Raw genomic sequence first — 23,418 nt, 5'->3', positions numbered from 1 at the left:
AAAAGTGGTCATTAAAGGGTCTAATGCACTAAACCAGGCGGCCTCAGCTTGCGTTTAATGGCTTCAAGCTATGACTCAAAAATGAAAGTGCACCTTTACAATGTTCCTTTAAGATACTCAAAAGCCTGGTGTTGGCTTAGCGGTTAGGGTGATGGCTTGGGATCCTGGGATCCTGGGTTCGAATCCCAGTCGATCGCTGAATTAACGCCAGGGGGGTTGACTCAGCCTGTCATCCTTCCGATGTCGGCAAATTGAGTACCAGTTCACTGATAATTCCCTGTGTGTCGCAAGAGGCGACCAACAGGGTTGGTGGTAGGAAGGGCATCCGGCCATAAAACATCACTTCAAAAAGGGGACCAAGGTGCCCGAAAAAGGCCAACCCCTGCTCTGCGGGGGGGGGGGGGGACCAAGGTGCCCGAAAAAGGCCAACCCCTGCTCTGCGGGGGGGACCAAGGTGCCCGAAAAAGGCCAACCCCTGCTCTGCGGGGGGGACTAAGGTGCCCGAAAAAGGCCAACCCCTGCTCTGCGGGGGGGACCAAGGTGCCCGAAAAAGGCCAACCCCTGCTCTGCGGGGGGGACCAAGGTGCCCGAAAAAGGCCAACCCCTGCTCTGCGGGGGGAAAACGGCCTCTAAAAGGAGGTTCCTTTAAGATACTCACAAAAAAGGCTTCCTTCATCGGCCGTTCCTCCAATCGTTCCGTCCGAGTTCACCTCCAGATAGTAACCTTGCCTGCAGTGCAGTCGCGTGACGATGCCTTTCAGCTGGAGCTCTGAAAGGCACAGGCCGCAAATAGCAGGAGTTAAGCAGTCAAGCAAGTGGCCCTTTATTGTGAGCAAGGGAGGCATTTCCGCTTTAGTTCTGTCAGATTGCTGGGATTATCATGTTATTGTGGCACAGTTGTTAAAGCGTTTCCTCACACAGGTTTCAATCCTCTCCGCCAAGTTATGCTCAGTTGTATTGTGGAGTGATAGTGGCAAAAATGTCTGCTGTCGTTTCGTTGGTAAGAGGTGTCTGTGTTGTCTGTGGCACTAGTTAGGCATCCTGAGGACATGGATTTGATTGTGTTTCCAGTTTGTATTGATGAAAATGATGAAAGAAGACTGCTAGCTTTGACAGTCAGCATTCTAGCATGAAACATTTGATGAGCACTTATTGCAAGCTTGTCTCAGCCACTTCAATAATAAGAGAATCACAAGGTATAGCCTCACAAGGGGAAATATTGCTGACGTTTTCTGTTCACAATCAGACAAAAGCAACAAATAAATTGTTTGCAAAAGTAAGCAATTGTGTTCTGAGTAAGGGATAGAGTGTTCACCATCTATTTTTGTGAAGATTATTTATTTATTCATTATGACTTTTTGTATCCTAAATCGAGGCTCGTATGTGTCACAAAATATGGATAAACGCTTGTTCTGGATGTAAAAACACCCGCATAATGTTTTTGCTCTAATGTTGCTCACAAAATTGTTGATATTCATGTAACGGATGTTTATTGCACTTTATTTGACACCATACAGAATGAACATTTTATGTGCCAGGTACAGTACTTGATAGGATTTCATGTATACTGTTATTTATCAATCTGCAAGTCAGACTATGTATAATTTGCATCCAGATATTTATTCAAAATTCAAGATCTGTATAAAAATCCTCAGCATTTTGAGATAAGTGAATTAAATATTTCGTTGTTATGCATTTGATGCCCGAAAAGCATAGTATGTTAAATCCCCTCAAGTGGAAATATATATATATATATTTCTTATATACATACATACTTTCTTATATACATACATAAGAAAGCCGTTGGTCTGTCTGTCTGTGTGTGTGTCACCATTTTTTCCCAGAGATGGCAGAAACGGATCTTCGTCAAACTTTCAGAGGTTCATCAGTGAGTGCTTCGGAGTGTCTTAGGCAAAAGTTCGTTTTTTGGATTTATTAAAAGATCGCTTGATAGTACCTAAGCCTTTTTGATTAATGACTGTTATATACAAGTACACATTCACATATATAAATACAAAACAATTACCAGACATTTGAACACAAATAATCAAACAATTCTGGAAGCGGTCGAAGTTGGTGGTAAGGCTTCTTCTTCTTCTTCTTCCTGAACGTCATCATACTTAACTCAGAAACATGATCAATGGCACATTCACCAGCATATATTCAACGAAAAGATAAAATGATGATTTGATATTTGTGATGGATTCTGATTTGGATGTAATTGCTTTTCCATTTGCGCTCATTTCGAATATGGTGATGGTGGCAGAGGGTATTAGTTTCCTTTTTTACCTGGGCAACACTGAGGTTAAAGCACTCTTTTCACGGGTAAATTTTTCCTCCTTCCCTCCCCACCTACCATAAAATGGAGGGGCCTGTTCGAAGCCCCCCCCCGGCTTCCCCCAAAAGATGTATATGTACGTCGTATATCTTTCCCCTCCCTCTACCCTCACACCTCTCCCTCCCCTACCCATTCCACTCCTCCCACTGCCTTCCTCACTCCTCCCTCTCCTGCCTCTCCTGCCTCCCCTCCCCTACCCCGGCAACGCCAGATACTCCTTCTGGAATATTCATATATATTTCATTTTAAAGTTAAAACTATGGCACTTAGGTGGAATTTGCTTTGAAAGCCATTAACTAGACCCATTGGCCGATGTACATTCCAAGTTTCAGATAGTATATATATATAAGGGTGAAGTGTGTGTGTGTGTGTGTGTGTGTGTGTGTGACATTTTCTTTGATTTCTATACAATTGCATACCCCTGGCCCAATCTCCACCAAGTTTTGCATACATGTTGGAGGTACTCAGGGTCAGGTCACGGGCACAAAAAGAGACCCTTCCTCCCCAGCAAGGCAATTCTCTATATGTATGTGAGTACATGTGAAGTCATAGAAAAAAAAACCAGCTGGGCCAGTCTCGACCAAATTTTGCACAAGTGGTTGGGGATTCCCAGGGTCAGGTCATGGGCAAAAAAAGATATCCTCCCTGCCCGGTAAGGCAATTTTCTGTATGGATGTGTATGTATGTTATGTAAGTATGTATGTGTATATAGTACGTGTGAAATCAAAGTAAAACCAAAGCTAGCCCAATCTTTACCAAATTTTTCACATGTGGGGGTACCTAGGATCAGGTCATAGACACAAAATAAATAAATAAATAAATCCCCCTCCCCTCCCAGCGAGGGTACTGTTCCCTCTCCCTCTGTAAGCAGGTCAGCATAGCGGGAGGAACAGGAGAGAGTGGACCGTTTCTAGCTATATTAAAATAAGGCCATTCCCTGTAGTATGTGCACGTCTGATCAATATAGAATTGAAAACGGCTGAGCCAATCTGGGGAGAGGATTTGCATTTTTCACCTGTACATGGGGTTTAACCATTGATGCCTGCCTAAGGGAGGGGGTATTGACACCATATTTTGCTCACGGATGGAGAGTGTATTACTAGTTAGAACAAAGAATGACAACAGACTTCTCACCAACATGAGACTGAGGAAAACCAACCTCAAACAAGTAAATGAGGCCATTTGGCCCAACATTGCCGTGGCGCACTCCCACATTAATTTTGGCTACAGCTTTAAAAATCAATGTTTTTGCCAGATCCTGATCAGGTGACCCAGCTTGCTATTACATAGGGATCAGTTACTTTAATCACACACACAAAAGCTGACAACCCTCAGGGACACATTGGACTTTGAAAGTATGATAATGTGGTTAGTACCGGTACAAGAAAAGGAATCAGACAAGATAGTGCAGACATAGTCCACTTTTGAACTGTCTAACATGGTCTTGAGTCCCAAAATCAACAATAAACTGTTGGATTGGTGCTTCACAGGCAGGGTGTTTCATGAACTTGCGTCATCCCTCAGGTGCTCTGAAAGGCACAAGCCCTCAGGTGGTCTGAAAGGCACAGGCACTCGGACACAGGCCCTCAGGTGCCCTGAAAGGTACAGGCGCTCAGGTGCTCTGAAAGGCACAGGCCCTCAGGTGCTCTGAAAGGCACAGGCACTCGGACACAGGCCCTCAGGTGCTCTGAAAGGTACAGGCCCTCAGGTGCTCTGAAAGGCACAGGCCCTCAGGTGCTCTGAAAGGCACAGGCCCTCAGGTGCTCTGAAAGGCACAGGCACTCGGACACAGGCCCTCAGGTGCTCTGAAAGGTACAGGCCCTCAGGTGCTCTGAAAGGCACAGGCCCTCAGGTGCTCTGAAAGACACAGGCATTCAGGCACAGGCCCTCAGGTGGTCTGAAAGGCACAAGCCCTCAGGTGGTCTGAAAGGCACAGGCACTCGGACACAGGCCCTCAGGTGCCCTGAAAGGTACAGGCCCTCAGGTGCTCTGAAAGGCACAGGCCCTCAGGTGCTCTGAAAGGCACAGGCACTCGGACACAGGCCCTCAGGTGCTCTGAAAGGTACAGGCCCTCAGGTGCTCTGAAAGGCACAGGCCCTCAGTCAGGCGCAGGCCCTCAGGTGCTGGTGTTGTACTATCTGCCAGTATTAACTCATGGACGTAAAATGTCGATGTAGAGTAGGCGAATTACCGCCAGCAATCTAAACAATTCCAAATTATTGCACAAAACTGCAAATGGTCTGACCTTCTTGGTTGTTCCATGACGCCAAGTTTCACTGCTTGCTCCCTCCCAGTGTGGTTGCTGTGTGGGCAGCTGCTCCTACATTATATACAAGTTCCAATCGCCTCGGTGGTCACATGACATGTTCAACAATGACACCTGAGATTGTCGAATCGAAGGCTCATTCCATTCCTTCCAACCACATGGGGAAGCAGAGAAAGCTCACCTGGAATGTTCTTGAAATTGATGAGTTTTGGAATAGTTTTTAGCAGCCACAATTTTACCACCACTGAGTGCCGGGGAAAGTTTCCAGCCAAGTCTTTCATGAACTGACCGGCCCGACCGAAGGAATTTGAAATTGTGGCCAGGGTGCTGACGATAGCCAATTAGTCATTTTTTTAAGTCATTTTAATTATCCAATTAGTCAATTAGTCAAAAATAGCACTTGTTTTGCTTTTGTTAATGTTATTGTTTGCATTTGATGGTGTGTTATTGAATGAGTGTGTCCCTCTTTCGCCATGTGCTGCTATGCTAGATTCATCCTCTCGGAATGAAGTATGAAGTATCCATCTGGGAATTAATGGCACAAGGGAAACATTGATGCTATTCAGTGTTGCCATTGTACTGTCCAGAAACTGGAAGTTGGTGCTGTCTGTAGCCCTCGTTAATCAAGTTAGTAATGACAGTCCATGACTTTTAATGTCAGGTCACAAAGTTACTGTTTCCCCCCCCCCCCCCCCAATATTTCTCACTCTCGTTTTACCTCTCGTTGGTTGTTATCTCCATTTGCGGGTTTCAGGAGGTGGAACACAGCCCTCCCAGGTCTCAAAGTATCACCTCCGTTGTGCTTGTGTGTGTGTGTGTGTGTGTGTGTGTGTGTGTGTGTGTGTGTGTGTGTGTGTGTGTGTGTGTGTAATATTTATGCATCTAATATGTAAAAATAATAAAAATTACCAAACCCATCCCCTCCTTAAAAGCTAATGCTATCCCCCCTTTATAAACTAGTGCTTCCCCCCTGTGGCTAATGCTCCTGTGCTCTGTATCTCTACTGCAGTATAAAGAATGCACAGTTAATCTACATCCCACTTAATCGTCCAAAAAAAATCAAGATATTGAAAAAACCCCATCAAAATTGTCCATAGATTCCAAAAGCAGCAATACATCATTGTTACACGCCCTTCGTTATCGCAGTCGCTTTTGGTGGCAAAGCTTGCTGTAGGCACTAGCTTTAGTGCAAATTGCTCTGTTCATGTGCACTGATCATTAATAAAAAGGCTCCTTTCACAGCATCTCCCTAAAGCTTTGTAAGTAAATGATGGAAACCAACAGAGATGAAAAAGATGGATAAGCTAAAATGGTAAAAACAAAAAGGCTTAAAAAGTATGGTAATACTATTAACAAAAGTGCCATCATAACAATCACTTTACAACAACAATGGAATGCGAGTCTTTGTGAAGTCTTGTGTTGCTCTGCGTCGGCGGACAGGTTAAACAATGGATTTTATCAAATGGAAGCTCACAAGAATATGTTACCCGCAGTGAGAAAGGGAGTGAGGTTGACATTTTGAGCTTTGGCCTTCGTCATAGCAAAATTGCACATCATCCGCACGTCACACATCCCACTCTTATCAGCTTTGTTGATAAAATCCATTGAATCAGAAAATATTTTCCCTAATGTACATATAAAGCAAGTAGAACAATGAGATATATATATATATATATGTATATATATATATATATATATATATATATATATATATATATATATATATATATATATATATATATATATATATATATATATATATATATATATATATATATATATATACACAGTCATGTGAAAAAGTAAGTACACCCCATGTAAAGTTTTGACTTTTTCAACATATTTCAACATACAGCTATTTGATCTTCATTTCAACAATATTGATAGATAAAGGTGATATAATATAACAAATATCATGAAACATTTACATTTTGTAGTCCATTGTATAATTTAAATAAACATAAATGCAAATTTCGCATGTGGAAAAAGTAAGTACACCCTTGGCTCCAATAGGTGGTATTGCCCCCTTTGGCAGAAACAACCTCAAGTAGGCGTTTCTTATAACTGTGTACCAGTCTCTGACATCGACTGGGAGAAATTTTGCCCACTCCTCCATGCAGAATTCTTTCAGCTGTGCGATGTTTGAGGGGTTTCTTGCATGCACAGCTCGTTTCAAATGCCCCCACAACATCTCGATGGGATTTAGATCCGGGCTTTGACTTGGCCATTCCAGAACCCTCCATTTCTTTCTTTTCAGCCATTCCTTGGTGGATTTACTGGTATGTTTAGGGTCATTGTCATGTTGCAAGGTCCACCTTCGGTTGAGCTTCAACTTTCCGACAGATGGCCTCACATTATCCTCAAGCACCCTCTGGTACAATGAAGAATTCATAGTGGATTCTATGATGGTGAGCTGCCCAGGCCCTGATACAGCAAAGCTGCCCCAAACCATAATATTTCCACCACCATGCTTTACAGTTGGTATCAGGTTGAATGAATGAATGAATGAATGAATGATCGTTTTAAGGCCATTTTCCCTGCTAGAGCAGGGGTTAGCCTTGCGGGCCCCATGACAATCATGGTTCCCTGTTTGAGGCAATGTTTTTATGGCCGGATGCCCTTCCTGACGCCAACCCTTGGTCACGCTCTTAGGATGCGCAGGGATATTAGGATGCCCAGGGATATCAGGTTCTTGTGGTCAAATGCTGTCTTTGGTTTTCGCCAAACATGTCTTGTGGTACTGTGGCCAAATAGCTCTACCTTTGACTCATCTGTCCAGAGCACATTGCTCCAGAAGTGCTGGTCTTTGCCGAGGTGTTCATTGGCAAACTTTAGTCTTGCCCTGATGTTCTTTCTGGACAGCAAAGGTTTCCGACTGGCACACCTCCCATGTAGATCAAATTTGTGCAGCGTCTTTCTAATGGCAGACTCGTGCACTTGGACATCAACTGTGGCAAGAGCTACCTGTAGGTCCGGTAATGACATACTGGGGTTCTTAGAGACTTCTTTCAGCATCTTGCGGTCTGCTCTCGGGCTGAACTTGCTGGGGTGGCCTGGCCTGAACAAGTTGGCAGTTGTTTGGAATCTTCTCCACTTGTAGATGATCTTCTGGACAGTCGAATGATTGTTTCAGATTGTTTGGAGATCTTTTTAAATCCCTTCCCAGACTCATAGGCATCTGTAACCTTCTTTCTGAAGGCCTCAGAGAGCTCTTTTGATCTAGGCATGGTGACGCCGCACACTTCAACAACAAAGAGTAAAACCAAACTAAATGTCTGAGGTTTAAATAAGACAGGTTCCTCCAAGATCCTCTTGAACGATGTTCTAATCATTTGCACCAGAGCTGGTGCACCTGATTCTAATTTTAGGTATTTGAAGTAGTGATAAATGTAGGGGTGTACTTACTCTTTCCACATGCGAAATTTGCATTCATGGTTATTTAAATTATACAATGGACTACAAAATGTAAATGTTTCATGATATTTGTTATATTATATCACCTTTATCTATTAATATTGTTGAAATGAAGATCAAATAGCTGTATGTTGAAAAAGTCAAAACTTTACATGGGTGTACTTACTTTTTCACGTGACTGTGTATATATACGTATATATACGTATATATATATATATATATATATATATATATATATATATATATATATATATATATATATATATATATATATATATATATATATATATATGTATATGTATATATATATATATATATATATATAATATATATATATATATATATATGATATATATATATATGTATATATTATATATAGAGGTGAGGGGGAGGGGTGAGGGGAGGGGGAGTGGAGGGGGAGGGGAGGGGAGGGGGGAGGGGGAGGGGGAGGGGAGGTGAGGGGGAGGGGTGAGGGGAGGGGGAGTGGGGGAGGGGAGGGGGAGGTGAGGGGGGAGGGGGTGAGGGGAGGGGGAGTGGAGGGGGAGGGGGGAGGGGAGGGGGGAGGGGAGGGGGGAGTGGAGGGGAAGGGGGGAGGGGGAGGAGGGGGGAGGGGGAGGGAGGGGGGAGGGAGGGGGAGGGGGGAGGGGAAGGGAGGGGGAGGGGGAGGGGAGGGAGGGGGGAGGGAGGGGGAGGGGAGGGGGGAGGGGGAGGGGAGGGGAGGGGGGGAGGGGGAGGGGGAGGGGAGGAGGGAGGGGAGGGGGGGGAGGGGGGAGGGGAGGGGGGAGGGGTGGGGGGAGGGGGGGCTTCGCCCGGGTTGAATAAGAATAATACAAATATATGATGAAAAGAACATGTATATTTTAGAGCAATATCACAGTACATTTCCTACATGGCGTTTTGTCAATTTCAATTTCTCAAAACCTCTTGGTGTACAACATTTCTGCTTTTCTTACTTGGTGCCAAGACATAAAGATTGCTTGGTTTTCCAACCCTCGAGCAGCCACGTACAGCTGGCATGGGAAGTACCCGGCATTGCCGGGCGGGGGAAGGGGGGGAGGAGGAAGGGGAGGGGAGGGAAACGGGGGGTAGGGGAGGGGAACGGGGGGGGGGGAGGGGAGGGGAACGGGGGGGGGAGGGGGGCGGGGAACGGGGGGGAGGGGAGGGGAACGGGGGGGGAGGGGAACGGGGGGGAGGGGAGGGGAACAGGGGGGGAGGGGATGGGAACAGGGGGGGAGGGGAGGGGAGGAGAGGGTGGGGAGGGGAGAAGAGGGGGGGAGGAGAGAAGAGGAGGGAGGGGAGGAGGAGAGGGGAGAAGAGGAGGGAGGAGGAGGAGGGAGGGGGAGAGGAAAGGGCGAGGGGGAGGGGAGGGGGAGGGGGGGGGGAGGGGAGGGGGAGGGGGGGGAACGGCTAGCTTGGCAAGCGATAGCAGGATTTTTACTTTTATTTTTACCTCAATGAGGGCTATATATATAGTCCGTGCTTGGAGCCTTCAAGTTCAACATAAAGTTTTATTATGAAAAATAATGCAGATGTATAACAATCCACCAATGCAAGTTCAGAAATGAATGCAGATCCTTTACTTTGCGATACAAACGCAATTCCTGCCATTTCCACTCACGATCGAGGCCCTCCACAGTCGGCTTCTATCAGTTCGGCCACGCCTCTTCTTCCTCCTACAACTTCGTCTCACTTCTTTCACTCAAAATGTACGAAATTCTGCCGCATGAAATTACGTAGAGGCCTCGTCGGGGGGATATAAGGTACGGGTGTACTTACGCAATAAGGAAGGCGTTGTAACAGAAGAATCAAAATAAAAGTGGAAGAACATGAGGAAATGGGAGCTATTCTGAACCCACAGCCAAACCCGACAAACCATTGCAATACACCCCGAACGTCTAGCGCCGCCACAAACCACCATGGAATTGCAGGTGGCGCGGTTTTTTTAAACCATTGATATTAAAATAAAACGTAGCCTATAACCACCAGGATTTTATGCTGATTCCGAATCTGTGTCTAAAACTTTTCTCCGATGTGTAGTTCTTGAGTTATAAGCGGACATCCAGACAGACACACATATACACACACACACACACACACAGACACTCCTCCTTTATATATATATATATATATATATATATATATATATTATATATATATATATATATATATATTGTTGCGAATATGGAATTTGGCCTCCATATCCGCTTGTAAATATTCCCCTATTTTCTCCAATACTCCCCAACTTTCCCCGATCCCCCATTCCCTAGTCCCATTGCATGTAAATAACAATCAGTAGAGCCGACCTTCCCCTTATTCCCCCATTAAATGTCGTGCCCAGGTCCACCGCACCACACGTAGACAACTTTCGGACATCTTCCTAGTTATTCTTATTCTATGTCAGTTAAGGCCTCGTCTCCATTAATTATGACTCTTCGTTGCACCAGAATGTGATTATATGGCATCAGTAGTGAGTTTAGGACCTTTCCCATACCTCCTTCCATCTTCTTCCCCAACAATTACAACAACAACAGAGGAGATGGCGGCGGAGCGGGGGAGGATGCGTCCTCACACCGGCTCGATTAGCGCCATAGACCATGCGCTCCACGGGGTTACCACGAAGGGGCTCCTTGTCAGCTCCTCGTCAAGGGCGGAGCCTGGTAAACCCCCCGCACGCACCCAATGAGAAGCAACGTGCGATTCCACGAGGCGGAGCTAACGAGCCGAGGGCGTGTCACTCCCCGCCGGATATACGCGGCCCCGCGCCGGATGTGACGTCAAATGCGCCCCCAGCTTGAGCAGACAAGACGCCATCCGAGCGCTGCGACCTCCCCGCATCTCTGGACCGGACCGAGTCGATTCTGACCTTTGAGCCCAGGTGCACCTGGAGCCATCGCTACCCGCCTGTCCTTTCCATCAATCCCCGTGTGAGTCAGCTTTGTCCCGTTTATCTGTCGTCTGTTGGGAATAATATAAGATTGTGTCTAAGTGCTTGTCTTTCTATGCTGTCCCTCTTGTAGTTGTAATCTAACCTTCCGCCTTAATATAACCTCCTCCGGAGGTCTTGAGAACTGAACCCCTGGTGTCGTATTGTGTTATTGTAATCCAGCCGGGTGTCTTCTTTTTCTTATTGAGCCAGCATCGCGCGACTTCGTCAACGTCGAGTATAGTCGGGTAATTTGTGCAGACGTGGTCATACATAAAACCGCTCGGTAAATAACATCCAAGCCACGTCTGTAACAATTGGTTGTCAGGAGTTGGATTCGAACCTGGGACTAAATTTATTTAGCCCAAATTTGGAACACCAATTGTACTATTAGAGCAACAATTGGTGTCGAGGAGTGGAATTCGAACCCGGGACTAAATTTATTAGGCCCAAATTTGTAACAGTTAGAATCGATTTGGAGCGCGTTTCCCGCGCGAAATTATAACGGCGAAATTTGAATTTGTTTTACGAAAATAAAAAATAAAACCGAATTTTGAAAGTCGCGCTATGGCGGATCAAGACAGCTGGGGTCCGGTAGAGGAGAGAGAGGTAGGGTCGATCCAGGACCAAAATGAGGGACAGGAGGAGAGCGAAGCAGTGAGGGCGGCAGGTTCGCAAAATAGCGCCGTCACGCACGAAGAAGCGGGCGCGCAAAATGGCGCCTCGCTCATCACCGCGCCAGCGACCGTGGCAGCGCCCCCGGTGGATTGGAATTTGTTTTTTATACAAATGAAGGCCCTTGTGGTCCAGTATAATGAAGAAAGGGAAAACAGAATGGGGAATCTGATGGATGCTCATTGTGAGCAAATGAGGGCTCGGAGTGAGCAAATGAAGGAAATGGGGAACCGGATGGATGCTCAGAGTGAGCAAATGAGGGTTGATAGTGGGCGATTAGAGGGCCAAATGGGGGTAATGAGGGACGAAGCGAGGGTGTACTGGGGAGGAGTTAGACAACGGTATAAAGGAGGTGAAAAATGGGTTAATGGGGGTAGAAAACAGAATGGCCGCTCAAGAGAATCAAATGGAAGGGATGCAAAAAGGGTTAGAGGGGTTAGAAAACAGTATGGAAGGCAAATTGAGGGACATAAGGGACCAAGCGGAAAGGGAAGTTAACCAAATGGGGCAGCAGATAGAGGGGGTCAGAATGGGGGTAGAAACCAAACTGGATGCTCACAGGGAGGAAATGGAGCAGATGAGGGTGGCATCTGGGCAGGAGATGCAAGTGATGGGAGAGGAGATCAGAAGAGGTGTGAGTGAGGAGGTCGGAGGAAGTGCGCGAGGAGGTGAGGCACTGTAAGGAGCACATGGAGAAAGAGGTGAGAAAGGGGACTGTAAAGTTACAAGGGGGGCATAGAGGTCCTGACGCAGGAGGTGGAACAGCTGACGGAGGGACCAAAAAGGACTAACGGAGCAGGTTCAAAGGAACACTGCGGTATTAGGAGGTTTAAAGGCGACACAGAAAGAACTAAAGATGACTTGGTAGCGACGAAGAGGGAATGTCAGATGGTACGTGAGGGACTGACAACGAGGTTGGACGAGGTGATAGAGGTAATGGAGACGAAGGACCGGCAGGTGAGGGCGCACATGGAAACGGTCAAGGTAGCCTTAGAGGATGAGCTTGAGGAGACGTACCGGGGAATAAAAGAGGTGAGGCACAAATTAGAAGAAGTGGAAGAAGGGGTGAGCGAAATTAAGAAGCGACGGAGAGGGGATAACAAAGAGATAAAAGAGGAGATAAAAGAATTGGTCCAAAGTCTGTGTTTGGATCGTGATGTGCTCATTAACCGGATGAGGGATTCGCAGGTGATGGAGGAGAAGCGAAGAGGAAGAGGACCCGGTGTAAGTGGTGACCAATATGGTCGTGCGTATGATGCGCCAGGGGATTTAATAAGCTTGGGGGTCGAGATAGACCCGGGTGTTCGTGAGAGGCCCGTTGGTGAAGTGTGCGACAGGTCTGGTGTGCGAAAATGGAGGTGTGCAAGAAAGTCCGACTCTGGGGTGTGTGAGGAAAAAGTGCGTGCCAAGGAGTGAGGGTGCTGGCGAGAGTGAGTCGGTCGTAGCGTGTGTGCGAGGGAGCACATGGGAGCGCGGGTGTGGTGAGTGTTACAGAGGGTGTAACGGGAGAGTGTGCGCGAGAAAGGTGTGTGACGGACAGGTGCATGAGGAAGAGTGCGCTGTCAGAAGTAAGGAAGAGTGTCCACCTGTGGTGAGTGTTACAGAGGGTGTAACGGGAGAGTGTGCGCGAGAAAGGTGTGTGATGGACAGGTGCACGAGGAAAGAGTGCGCTGTCAAAGGCAAGGAAGAATGCACACCTGTGGTGAGTGTTACAGAGGGTGTAACGGGAGAGTGTGCGCGAGAAAGGTGTGTGACGGACAGGTGCATGGAGAAAGAGTGTGCTGTCAAGAGTAAGGGTGAGTGCGTTGTCACGAGTGGAGGTGAGAGTAGTGAGAGTAGTGAGAGTGACAAGGAGCGTGAGTTGGTTGTGACAGGTGAGCGAGGATGTACACCTGGGATGGAAGGATGCACACCTGGAATGGTAGAGCGTGAGTGGGAATGCACGCTGGAGTTGGTGGTGAGGCACGTGGATGGGTGTGCGAATGAGGGCACACCTGTGATTGTCACAGAGGAGGTGACAGAGGAGGGGGCGCGAAGAGGTGTGTTGGTGTGGTGTGCTACCAACGGATGTGTGCCAAAGTGTTCGGTGGTCAGGTGTGTGACCAAGGCTGTGAGTGGAATGGGTGTACCTGGGTGTGTAAGGAAGGGTACGAGGAGCATGGGCACAGCTGGATGTGTGAGCAAGGAACGGGCTGCGGGGTGTAAGCGTCCAGGTGAAGCATCGACGTTACACGGGTTAGAGGTTAGAGCGACTTTTAGCCGAAGCAGGCCCTCGGTGCGTGCCGGGCCTCGCTTTGAACGGCCGCGTCCAGGCTCCACTAGGCGGAGCTGGCAGCCCGATAGGAAGGGTCGTTATGGCGACCACGTTTTGTTGAGACGTGCCGGCAGGTCGAGAGCGGGGCATTGGATGGCTCCGTGCCGAGGTGGTGCGTGGGATCTCGGCACGGGTAAGCCCCCGTCCCTGCACCGAGTGCCGGACGCATCCAGCCGCTGGCACAAAACAACCAGCATCCATTGCTTGGCTTTACGAAGCCGGGCTTTGGACAGGGATTGGCGCACCGAGAGGTATTAGTGAGTCGACTGGGTGATGAGGTTAGTGTTTTGGACCCAAAATTAGAGAAAAACAAAATTTGACGATTGGCAAGGGATTGGCAGTAGTGATTGGCAGATGAGGGGTAGTGATTGGCAAATTTTTGATTTGTTGAAATTTGATGTGCAAAATTGGTAGTGAGAGACCCCCGATGTGGTGGGATGGCAAATCCACCATCCTTCCCATGTGGGGCAAAGGAGCTATAGCTTATGGGGTGTATGGCAGTGAAAACTAGCCCGGGTGGGTTAGGATATTGTGTGTAGGGATCTAGAAGATGACATTAGGTAACGTTAAGTTTAGTTAGTGACTGATACCTGTAGTGGGGACGCAGGTAGATTAGAATGGATGATAATGACGTGGGAGCGCAATAGTTTAAAGGGACGACTGGGAAGCGCAAGTTTCAGAAGGGAGTAGTTAGCTGAGATGATGCTGTGTGTGTGAGAATTGAACAGGTGTGATTGCACAGGTGTGCAACTGGACAGGTGTGTGGAGCAGTGTATGAGTAGTGAGTGTTGTGGATCAGCGCGAATGCGCTTGGGGAGAGAAGGGTGCAGGTGGCACCAGGTGTGAGAGCACAGGTGTGCAAGTACAGGTGTGTGGAGAGAGTTGGAGTAAGTGGTACGGAGTGGTGTGCATGGTGTGAAGGTGTGAATGGGGGAAGAGTGGACCCCCATCACGGATACCCGGGGCGGGTAGTGTAAGTGTTAGGTAGAGGGTATAGGTAAGTTGTGGTTGGATATTGGCATTTGTGGTGCGGTTGCAGAATGGTGTTGTGAATGGGTGCATTAGTGTTGTGGAAATGGCGGGGCGTGTAGCCTGTTAGTGTGTGTAGTTGGTTGGGCACTCCACCACTGTGAGGATGTCGGCCAGGTGAGGCCGCAGGTGGGCTCTGGGAGCCGGTAGTTGTGAGTGGGTGCCTGAGGATCCCGGGTGTGGATCGGGCAGCCCAGTGCCAGAGAGGGCACGGAGTGGGGAGAGAGCCAGAGGGCCTTCCCCTGGTAGTTAGGTTAGGGTAAGGAGCAGGTAAGCTCGGAGGCAACTGCAGTGGTGGAGGTGTGCAGGTGGGTAGACCCACTGGGAGAGGTACACGTCGCAGCCCAGAAATTGTACGAGGGCACCGGGAGATGAATCGGGGGAGTGAGACCCCAAATTGAAGAGCACCACAGTTTGGCCAATGGGAATTGGTTTTTAGAACCCATAGTGTAAGAGGGCCAATGGTTTGGCCGGAGAAAGACCCCGGGTAGTGTAAAGTTGTTAAAGTCATTTAGGAGATAGTTAGGATTGATGAACCTGTCGCACCATACGCAGCCACTTACCTGTGGTGATGATGATGACTCCACACCTGTGTTTTCTTTGTTTTGTTGCAGGAGATGAATCGCTGTGTGGATTTGTGAGACGCATCACGACGTGGATGAGACATTGGGGTGATTCCATCTCTCCCTCCCTAGGAGGGACTGATGATGAATTGGTGATGGCAAATTTTGATGTTGAGTTGGAGATGGCAAATTTTGATGAGAGTTGAAAATGGCAAATTTGATTGGTTAGGAGGGAGAGAAGACGAATTTGGTATATGGGAGGAACGGGGAAGACAGTAGGGATGTTTGTTGATTTGTAAAGTAGATGTTTATGGGTAGTGTTGTGTTTTGTGGATACAGTAAGGGGTAAGGGAGGGGCCATGTAGGTTACCTGGTGGGGGGGGGGGGGGCGTACGATAGGAACGTACCTGTCTCACCTGGTTCCCATGTGCCCCCAGTGTGCATCACCTTACATTGCGTGCACTTTTGCGCCCTTACCACCTTACTCACTTGTCTGCTTCTTTTGTCTCCCACCTCCGAGGATCTGGCTTTGGGGTAGAGAGAGAGGAGAGAGAGGTGCTGGCTGCGCAGTTGTGGGCCTGCACTTTCGCTGTTTGCTGCCGGGATCGATACACCATATGGACCGCAATGTTTGTGGCCACCCACAATGGACCGCAGTTCGTTTGCGGCCAAGCACCACCCGGGGATGGACCTATGGGTCAACGTGGCACCTATGCCATACAGGTGAACCACTAATAGTTAACACCACCAAGTGCACCACAAGAAGAGCAAGAGACACCTGCAGGGTTAGGGGTTGTCGAATTTATTTTTATTCCAATGAACAATGGTGACTGCACCGATTGGTGGTGGGGTGGTGCTGTTGATGCTCGGGAAGGGTGCTCTGCACGTTATTAAAGGCCGTCGGCCACAGAGCACTCGTGGGTTGGTGTATCGATGTTGGCAAGCGCGCTCTCTCTATGCATAACATCTGCATGTGTTCCTCCAAAAACAGGTCCTGGATCGTAGTGTAAATAGCAGCGTAGTCTTGTAAATAATGCTCCCTACCGGCTGTATGTTTAGTTTGAGAATTCTTTCCGGATTCGGTTATCCTGTGGGTGTGTTTCTGTGAGGAGAAGGGTGCAACGTCGCAGGGGGACATATTTACTCATTTGTGAATATCTGGTAAAACTGTCGCACTCAGGGTAGAGTTAATAGTAGAGGGAACTACATTGCGTGCCACACTAAAGTAGGTAAAAATTTATCGGGTCGGGACGCCCCGAGGGTAGAGAAGGGTGCAATGTTGCGAATATGGAATTTGGCCTCCATATCCGCTTGTAAATATTCCCCTATTTTCTCCAATACTCCCCAACTTTCCCCGATCCCCCATTCCCTAGTCCCATTGCATGTAAATAACAATCAGTAGAGCCGACCTTCCCCTTATTCCCCCATTAAATGTCGTGCCCAGGTCCACCGCACCACACGTAGACAACTTTCGGACATCTTCCTAGTTATTCTTATTCTATGTCAGTTAAGGCCTCGTCTCCATTAATTATGACTCTTCGTTGCACCAGAATGTGATTATATGGCATCAGTAGTGAGTTTAGGACCTTTCCCATACCTCCTTCCATCTTCTTCCCCAACAATTACAACAACAACAGAGGAGATGGCGGCGGAGCGGGGGAGGATGCGTCCTCACACCGGCTCGATTAGCGCCATAGACCATGCGCTCCACGGGGTTACCACGAAGGGGCTCCTTGTCAGCTCCTCGTCAAGGGCGGAGCCTGGTAAACCCCCCGCACGCACCCAATGAGAAGCAACGTGCCGATTCCACGAGGCGGAGCTAACGAGCCGAGGGCGTGTCACTCCCCGCCGGATATACGCGGCCCCGCGCCGGATGTGACGTCAGATGCGCCCCCAGCTTGAGCAGACAAGACGCCATCCGAGCGCTGCGACCTCCCCGCATCTCTGGACCGGACCGAGTCGATTCTGACCTTTGAGCCCAGGTGCACCTGGAGCCATCGCTACCCGCCTGTCCTTTCCATCAATCCCCGTGTGAGTCAGCTTTGTCCCGTTTATCTGTCGTCTGTTGGGAATAATATAAGATTGTGTCTAAGTGCTTGTCTTTCTATGCTGTCCCTCTTGTAGTTGTAATCTAACCTTCCGCCTTAATATAACCTCCTCCGGAGGTCTTGAGAACTGAACCCCTGGTGTCGTATTGTGTTATTGTAATCCAGCCGGGTGTCTTCTTTTTCTTATTGAGCCAGCATCGCGCGACTTCGTCAACGTCGAGTATAGTCGGGTAATTTGTGCGGACACGACGGCCATTCCGCTCGGCCCACTTTAACATCAAAGTCGTGTCTGTAACAATATATATATATACATACAGTATAGAGATATATATATATATATATATATATATATATATATATATATATATATATATATATATATATATACATACAGTATAGAGATATATATATATATATATATATATATATATATATATATATATATATATATATATATATATATATATATATATATATATATATATCTATATATATATATATCTATATATATATATATCTATATATCTATATATATATATCTATATATCTATATATATATATATCTATATATCTATATATATATATATATATCTATATATCTATATATCTATATATATATATATATATATATATATATATATATCTATATATATATCTATATATATATCTATATATATATATCTATATATATATATCTATATATATAGTCGTGGCCAAAAATATTGGTACCATTGCACTTTTTTTCAAATAATGCATCATTTCTTCCAGAAAATTGTTGAAATTAAAACATCTTTTGGTATCCACATATGGTTTTCTTTAGTTTGCAGTGGAACAAAACAAAAAAAAGCTGAAAAAATTACTAACTCCAAGCTTATTCCACACATAAGTCCTAAAATGCCCCGGACAATATTATTGGCACCTTTTAGAAGTTGTTAGAAATAATTAGATTTCAAGCAGGTGATTCTCCTTTACTTTGGAATTGAATTCATCTGTGGTGAGTGGCAGGTGCCTGAAATATAAAAATCACTCATTCAACCAGTTTGAATAGAGAAAAGGAGTCATTCTGCTGTTTTGTGTCACTGTGCAAGTGTGTATACCGTAATGAGCATGGAGAAAAGAAAGAAAACCAAATAATTGTCTGAGGAGTTCAGACACAAGATTGGAGCCAAGCATGGACAATCTCAAGTCTACAAGTCCATCTCCAGAGACCTTGATGTTCCTGTGTCCATCGTACGCAATGTTATCAGGGGGTTTAAGGCCCATGGCACTGCAGCCAACCTCCCTGGACGTGGCCGCAAGAGAACACTTGATCAAAGATTGCAGCGAAGGATTGTTCGAATGGTGGAGAAAGCACCTCAATCAACTGCCAAACAGGTTCAAGCTGACCTTCAGACACCAAGTACGACAGTTTCAACTCGCACCATCCGTCACCAACTAAATGAAAGGGGGTTCTATGGTGAACAAGCCAAAATCGTTCTGTCGGCAGATAAAACCAAATTAGAGCTTTTGGTGAAGCACATCATCTCTATGTTTACAGAAAACAAAATGAAGCCTTCAAAGTAAAGAACACCTTCCCCACAGTTAAACATGGAGGAGGTTCAGTGATGTTTTGGGTTTGCTGTGCTGCTTCTGCCACTAGGTGCCTTGAATGTGTGCATGGCATTTACAAAGAAAATTAAATTGTGTGCATGGCATTTACTTGAAATCAGGAGATTACCAAGGCATTTTGGAGCACAGTGTTCAACCCAGTGTCAGAAAGCTGGGTCTCTGTTGAAGGTCATGGATCTTGCAGTAGGACAATGACCCCTAAACACACTTCAAAAAGCACCCAGGAATGGTTCAAGAGAAAACGCTGGACTGTTCTGAAGTGGCCAGCAATGAGTCCAGATCTAAATCCCATTGAACACCTGTGGGTAGATCTGAAAACAGCAGCTGGGAGAAGGCAACCTTCAAATCCGGGACAACTGGAACAGTTTGCACAAGAAGAGTGGGTCAAACTGCCAGTAGAGAGATGTAGGAAGCTCATTCATGGCTATAGGAAGCGCTTCACTGCAGTTATTTTGTCCATAGGCTGTGCTACCAAATATTAAGTCTGGCGTGTCAATAATTTTGTCAATGCCATTTGTTTTTATTTTCTGATTTAAAAGGATATATTAAGTTCTGAATCAAAAACAAAGGTTCTGTAACATTACCAGTGAAATAAAGAATTGTGGAGACCAAATACTTTTGTCAATTTCAACTTTTTCTTTGAGAAAATTGTGAGTTATTTGAAAAAAGTGCAAGGGTGCCGATATTTTTGGCCACGACTGTGTGTGTGTGTATATATATATATATATATATATATATATATATATATATATATATATATATATATATATATATATATATATATATGTGCAGTGCCTGTCTTGTCACTGACTACTCCCTCAAACTTTTGTGAAATCGTACCAAACTTCTGGTATGCACATATCTCTCCTGTCGGTATGTCCTAAGGGTATTTTTTTGGAATTTTTTTTCCAATTTATTATATGTTTATTTTTGGAATTTTTTGGGGAATTTTTTTTTTTTTTCAACTTCATTTGTTTATAAAAGGTAATACCACGTATATTACAAATAATTGAATAACGAGACGTTTTTCAATATTTGTTTGAATAATTGTTTGAATAATTAAAATAATTGTTTGAATTATGATTGGTGTAAACCATGACAAAACGGCAACTTGGGTACAGTCATCTATCTATCTATATATATATATATATATATATATATATATATATATATATATATATATATATATATATATATATATATATATATATATATATATATATATATATATATATATATATCTGTGCAGTGTCTGTGTTGTCATTGAACTACTCTCTGAAACTTTTGTTTCCATGGTTGTGGAAGTGTTTTTTATAACGTGGTGGTGGTTTTGAATCACATGGTGGTGAGATATTTTGAATTATGTGGTGGAGAGGTTTTTTAAATCATGTGGTGGTGAGGTGTTTTTAATTCACGTGGTGGTGAGGTGTTTTGAATGACGTGGTGGTGAGGTGTTTCTAATTATGTGGTGGTGAGGTGTTTTAAATTACTTGGTGGTGAGGTGTTTTGAATTACATGGTGGTGAGGTGTTTTGAATTATGTGGTGGTGAGGTGTTTCAAATTACTTGGTGGTGAGATGTTTTAAATTAGGTGGGGGTGAGTTGTTTTAAATGACATGGGCATGAGGTGTTTTTAATTATGTGGTGGTGAGGTGTTTTAAATTACTTGGTGGTGAGGTGTTTTGAATTACGTGGTGGTGAGGTGTTTTAAATTACTTGGTGGTGAGGTATTTTGAATTATGTGGTGGTGAGGTGTTTCAAATTACTTGGTGGTGAGATGTTTTAAATTAGGTGGGGGTGAGGTGTTTTGAATTATGTGGTGGTGAGGTGTTTTAAATTACGTGGTGGTAAGGTGTTTTGAATTACGTGGTGGTGAGGTATATTGAATTACGTGGTGGTGAGGTGTTTTGAATTACATGGTGGTGAGGTGTTTTGAATTACGTGGTGGTGTCTATTGAATTACGTGGTGGTGAGGTGTTTTGAATTACGTGGTGGTGAGGTGTAATCGTTCCAAACTTCCAGTCTGCACCTACCCCTCCTGTATGTATGTGATGAGGGGCCCTTTTTTGAATTTATATATATATTTCAACCTAAATCTTCAACCTAAATTGCTTATAAAAAAGTAATAGCACAAACACAACAAATAAAGTTGTACAAAAAAATTGTTTGTATTATGATTGGTGTAAATCATGATAACACAGCAACTCAGGTACAGTCATTACCCTCAGCTAAAACAAGCCCGTTCCTCTAACGACGCGTGGCGAGGCGAGCGGAGCGAGCCGAGCCAAGCTAGTATATATATATATACATTATACATACAGGATATGATTTTGATAAGCCATACTCTTTACAGGGTATGGGTGCTGCCGAAGCAGTTTCTTGGCAAAGCTTATACTGGGTGGTTTGTCATTGCCTTCACAGCATTGTTTGGTCATGCTCTATCCTTTTAAATACTGAGCGTCGAGCAAGTAAGCAGCATGCATCATTTTTAGTCTTTTGTATGGTTCGGCAGGGGCTTGAACCACCGTTCCCCCATACTCGTAGCTGACGCTCTTTATTTGGCACTGTAGCCAACCTCCCTGGACGTGGCCGCAAAATAAAACTTGATCGAAGATTGCAGCGAAGGATTGTTATATATATATATATATATATATATATATATATATATATATGAATAAAACCTTGCTGTGAGTGTCTTTGTTTCAATAACTTTTTGGACACAACTCACACAGTAACAAGAACAAGAACAACAACAACAACGTGGGGGTGTTGTGGGGATGGAGGAATGTGGAGCAGATGACCTTTTGGACTTGTAACCATTGGCGTAGTTTGGCTTCTCTCTTTGGGGGGTCAAGGGCTTAATATTAATAATGGGTAGTGAGGTCTGACTTCCAAAATTACCGTTTGTTATTGTAGTCACAGTGTACGTGAAATCACTAATGCAGTTTACGTTCATTATTGTTACTCACGTTTACATAAGTGATGTTTCTATCTTAATTGTATAAACTACTAAAAAAAATTAAGGAGGGGTATTGCCCCCATAGCCCCCCTCGCCCAAACTTCTCCGGTGCTTGTTACTAAATCCATATCGAAGAAACACAAGTAAAAATGGAGGTTTGACCTCAGAGCTAAAGATGCAAGTCTCAAATCAAAATTACAAAACTAACTATTATATTAGAAATAAGATCCTGGAATCGAAAAACGATCACAAGTTAACAACGATCCGAGAAGGTGTCACAAAATTGACTTGGTGATGCCATTCACACAAATCCTCAGGTATTGGACGAAATGTAAACAATTCCAGGATTATAGAATTGAAGTGAAAGCAATGACGTTCGAGTTGATGTGAATAAACGGCTTTTGCAGAAAAATGTGAAAAGCATCGCCACCGCAACTACTGTAACCTCAACTATGGCAATAACTCTGTAGCAATAAGCACAACAGTGCACTTTTCACCACCGTCCAAGGACACACATAGGACGCAGACAGTTTCCCTAATAGTTCGGACGGAGAATCGCGAGCCGCGGCGACAGCAGCAAAGGTAAAGGGCGAACACGACGGTTCGGGCCGGACGCCGGCGGTAGGTGATCTCAGGTGATGTCAGGCGGCCTCACCTGCGCCCTTTTTCCGGCGTCTCCGCACGCCGCAGATGCGCACGCTCGAGAATATGGTGAGGAGCTGCGCATCGCACAGCAGCCGGGACCGCTTGGGGCTGTGACGCCGAATGCACACGGGACGCTCTCCACGATGCTCCCGGCCTTGCCTCCGCTGCCGGATGAGCGAGCTGGCGATCGCCGCGGCCATCGCTCGCTCCCCGGATCTCCGCCGCCGATGCCGACACGTTCCCGCTGCCCTTACGGATGCTGCTTCTGCTGCCGCTTTCGCGGTGACCCATTCTCCTCTGCCCCCAGCGCCCGGGCCGAGCGTCCCATAATAACGTGTCCCGGACGCTCGTTCTGCGCATTTACGGCACCGATGTTCTCAAAGAGCAATAGCTGGGACGGCGCCCTCGCGGGCTCGCACATTAAACGTCTCGTTATTCAAATTATCTTCGTCACTAGTCATTTATTATGATACGTCTAATTTATGGCAGTGCCATGGATTTCATTGGCACGTACACATATTACATACGCGCATTGTGCTGCACAAGGTGGCCTACGAGCGGTTGGCGTGCACAAAGATACGGCGATATAACCTCTTAACCTTGATAAAATAAAATAATAATGCATTTTGAAATCAAG

The 23,418-nt window shown here is 45.6% G+C and overlaps 1 protein-coding gene across 1 annotated transcript in view; it reads right to left on the bottom strand.

Annotated features, from left to right (window-relative positions):
* Positions 1 to 23,210, bottom strand: part of LOC144893542 (fibroblast growth factor 14-like) — a 203,370-nt gene extending 180,160 nt beyond the window's left edge. The window contains exons 1-2 of the mRNA XM_078784036.1: positions 22,792 to 23,210; positions 659 to 769 (exon numbers count right to left, since the gene is read on the bottom strand). Coding sequence (XP_078640162.1) covers positions 659 to 769; positions 22,792 to 22,981 — 301 coding nt within the window. The 5' untranslated portion in view covers positions 22,982 to 23,210. The remainder of the gene's footprint in view (positions 1 to 658; positions 770 to 22,791) is intronic.
* Positions 23,211 to 23,418: the final 208 nt, after the last annotated feature.

This window comes from Myxine glutinosa, chromosome 1 (genome assembly GCF_964187855.1).
Source record: "Myxine glutinosa chromosome 1, kmMyxGlut1.1, whole genome shotgun sequence".
NCBI classification, from domain to species: domain Eukaryota; kingdom Metazoa; phylum Chordata; class Myxini; order Myxiniformes; family Myxinidae; genus Myxine; species Myxine glutinosa.
The sequence above is the reverse complement of the archived record's forward strand: the minus strand, read 5'-3'. Positions and strand labels throughout refer to the sequence as shown.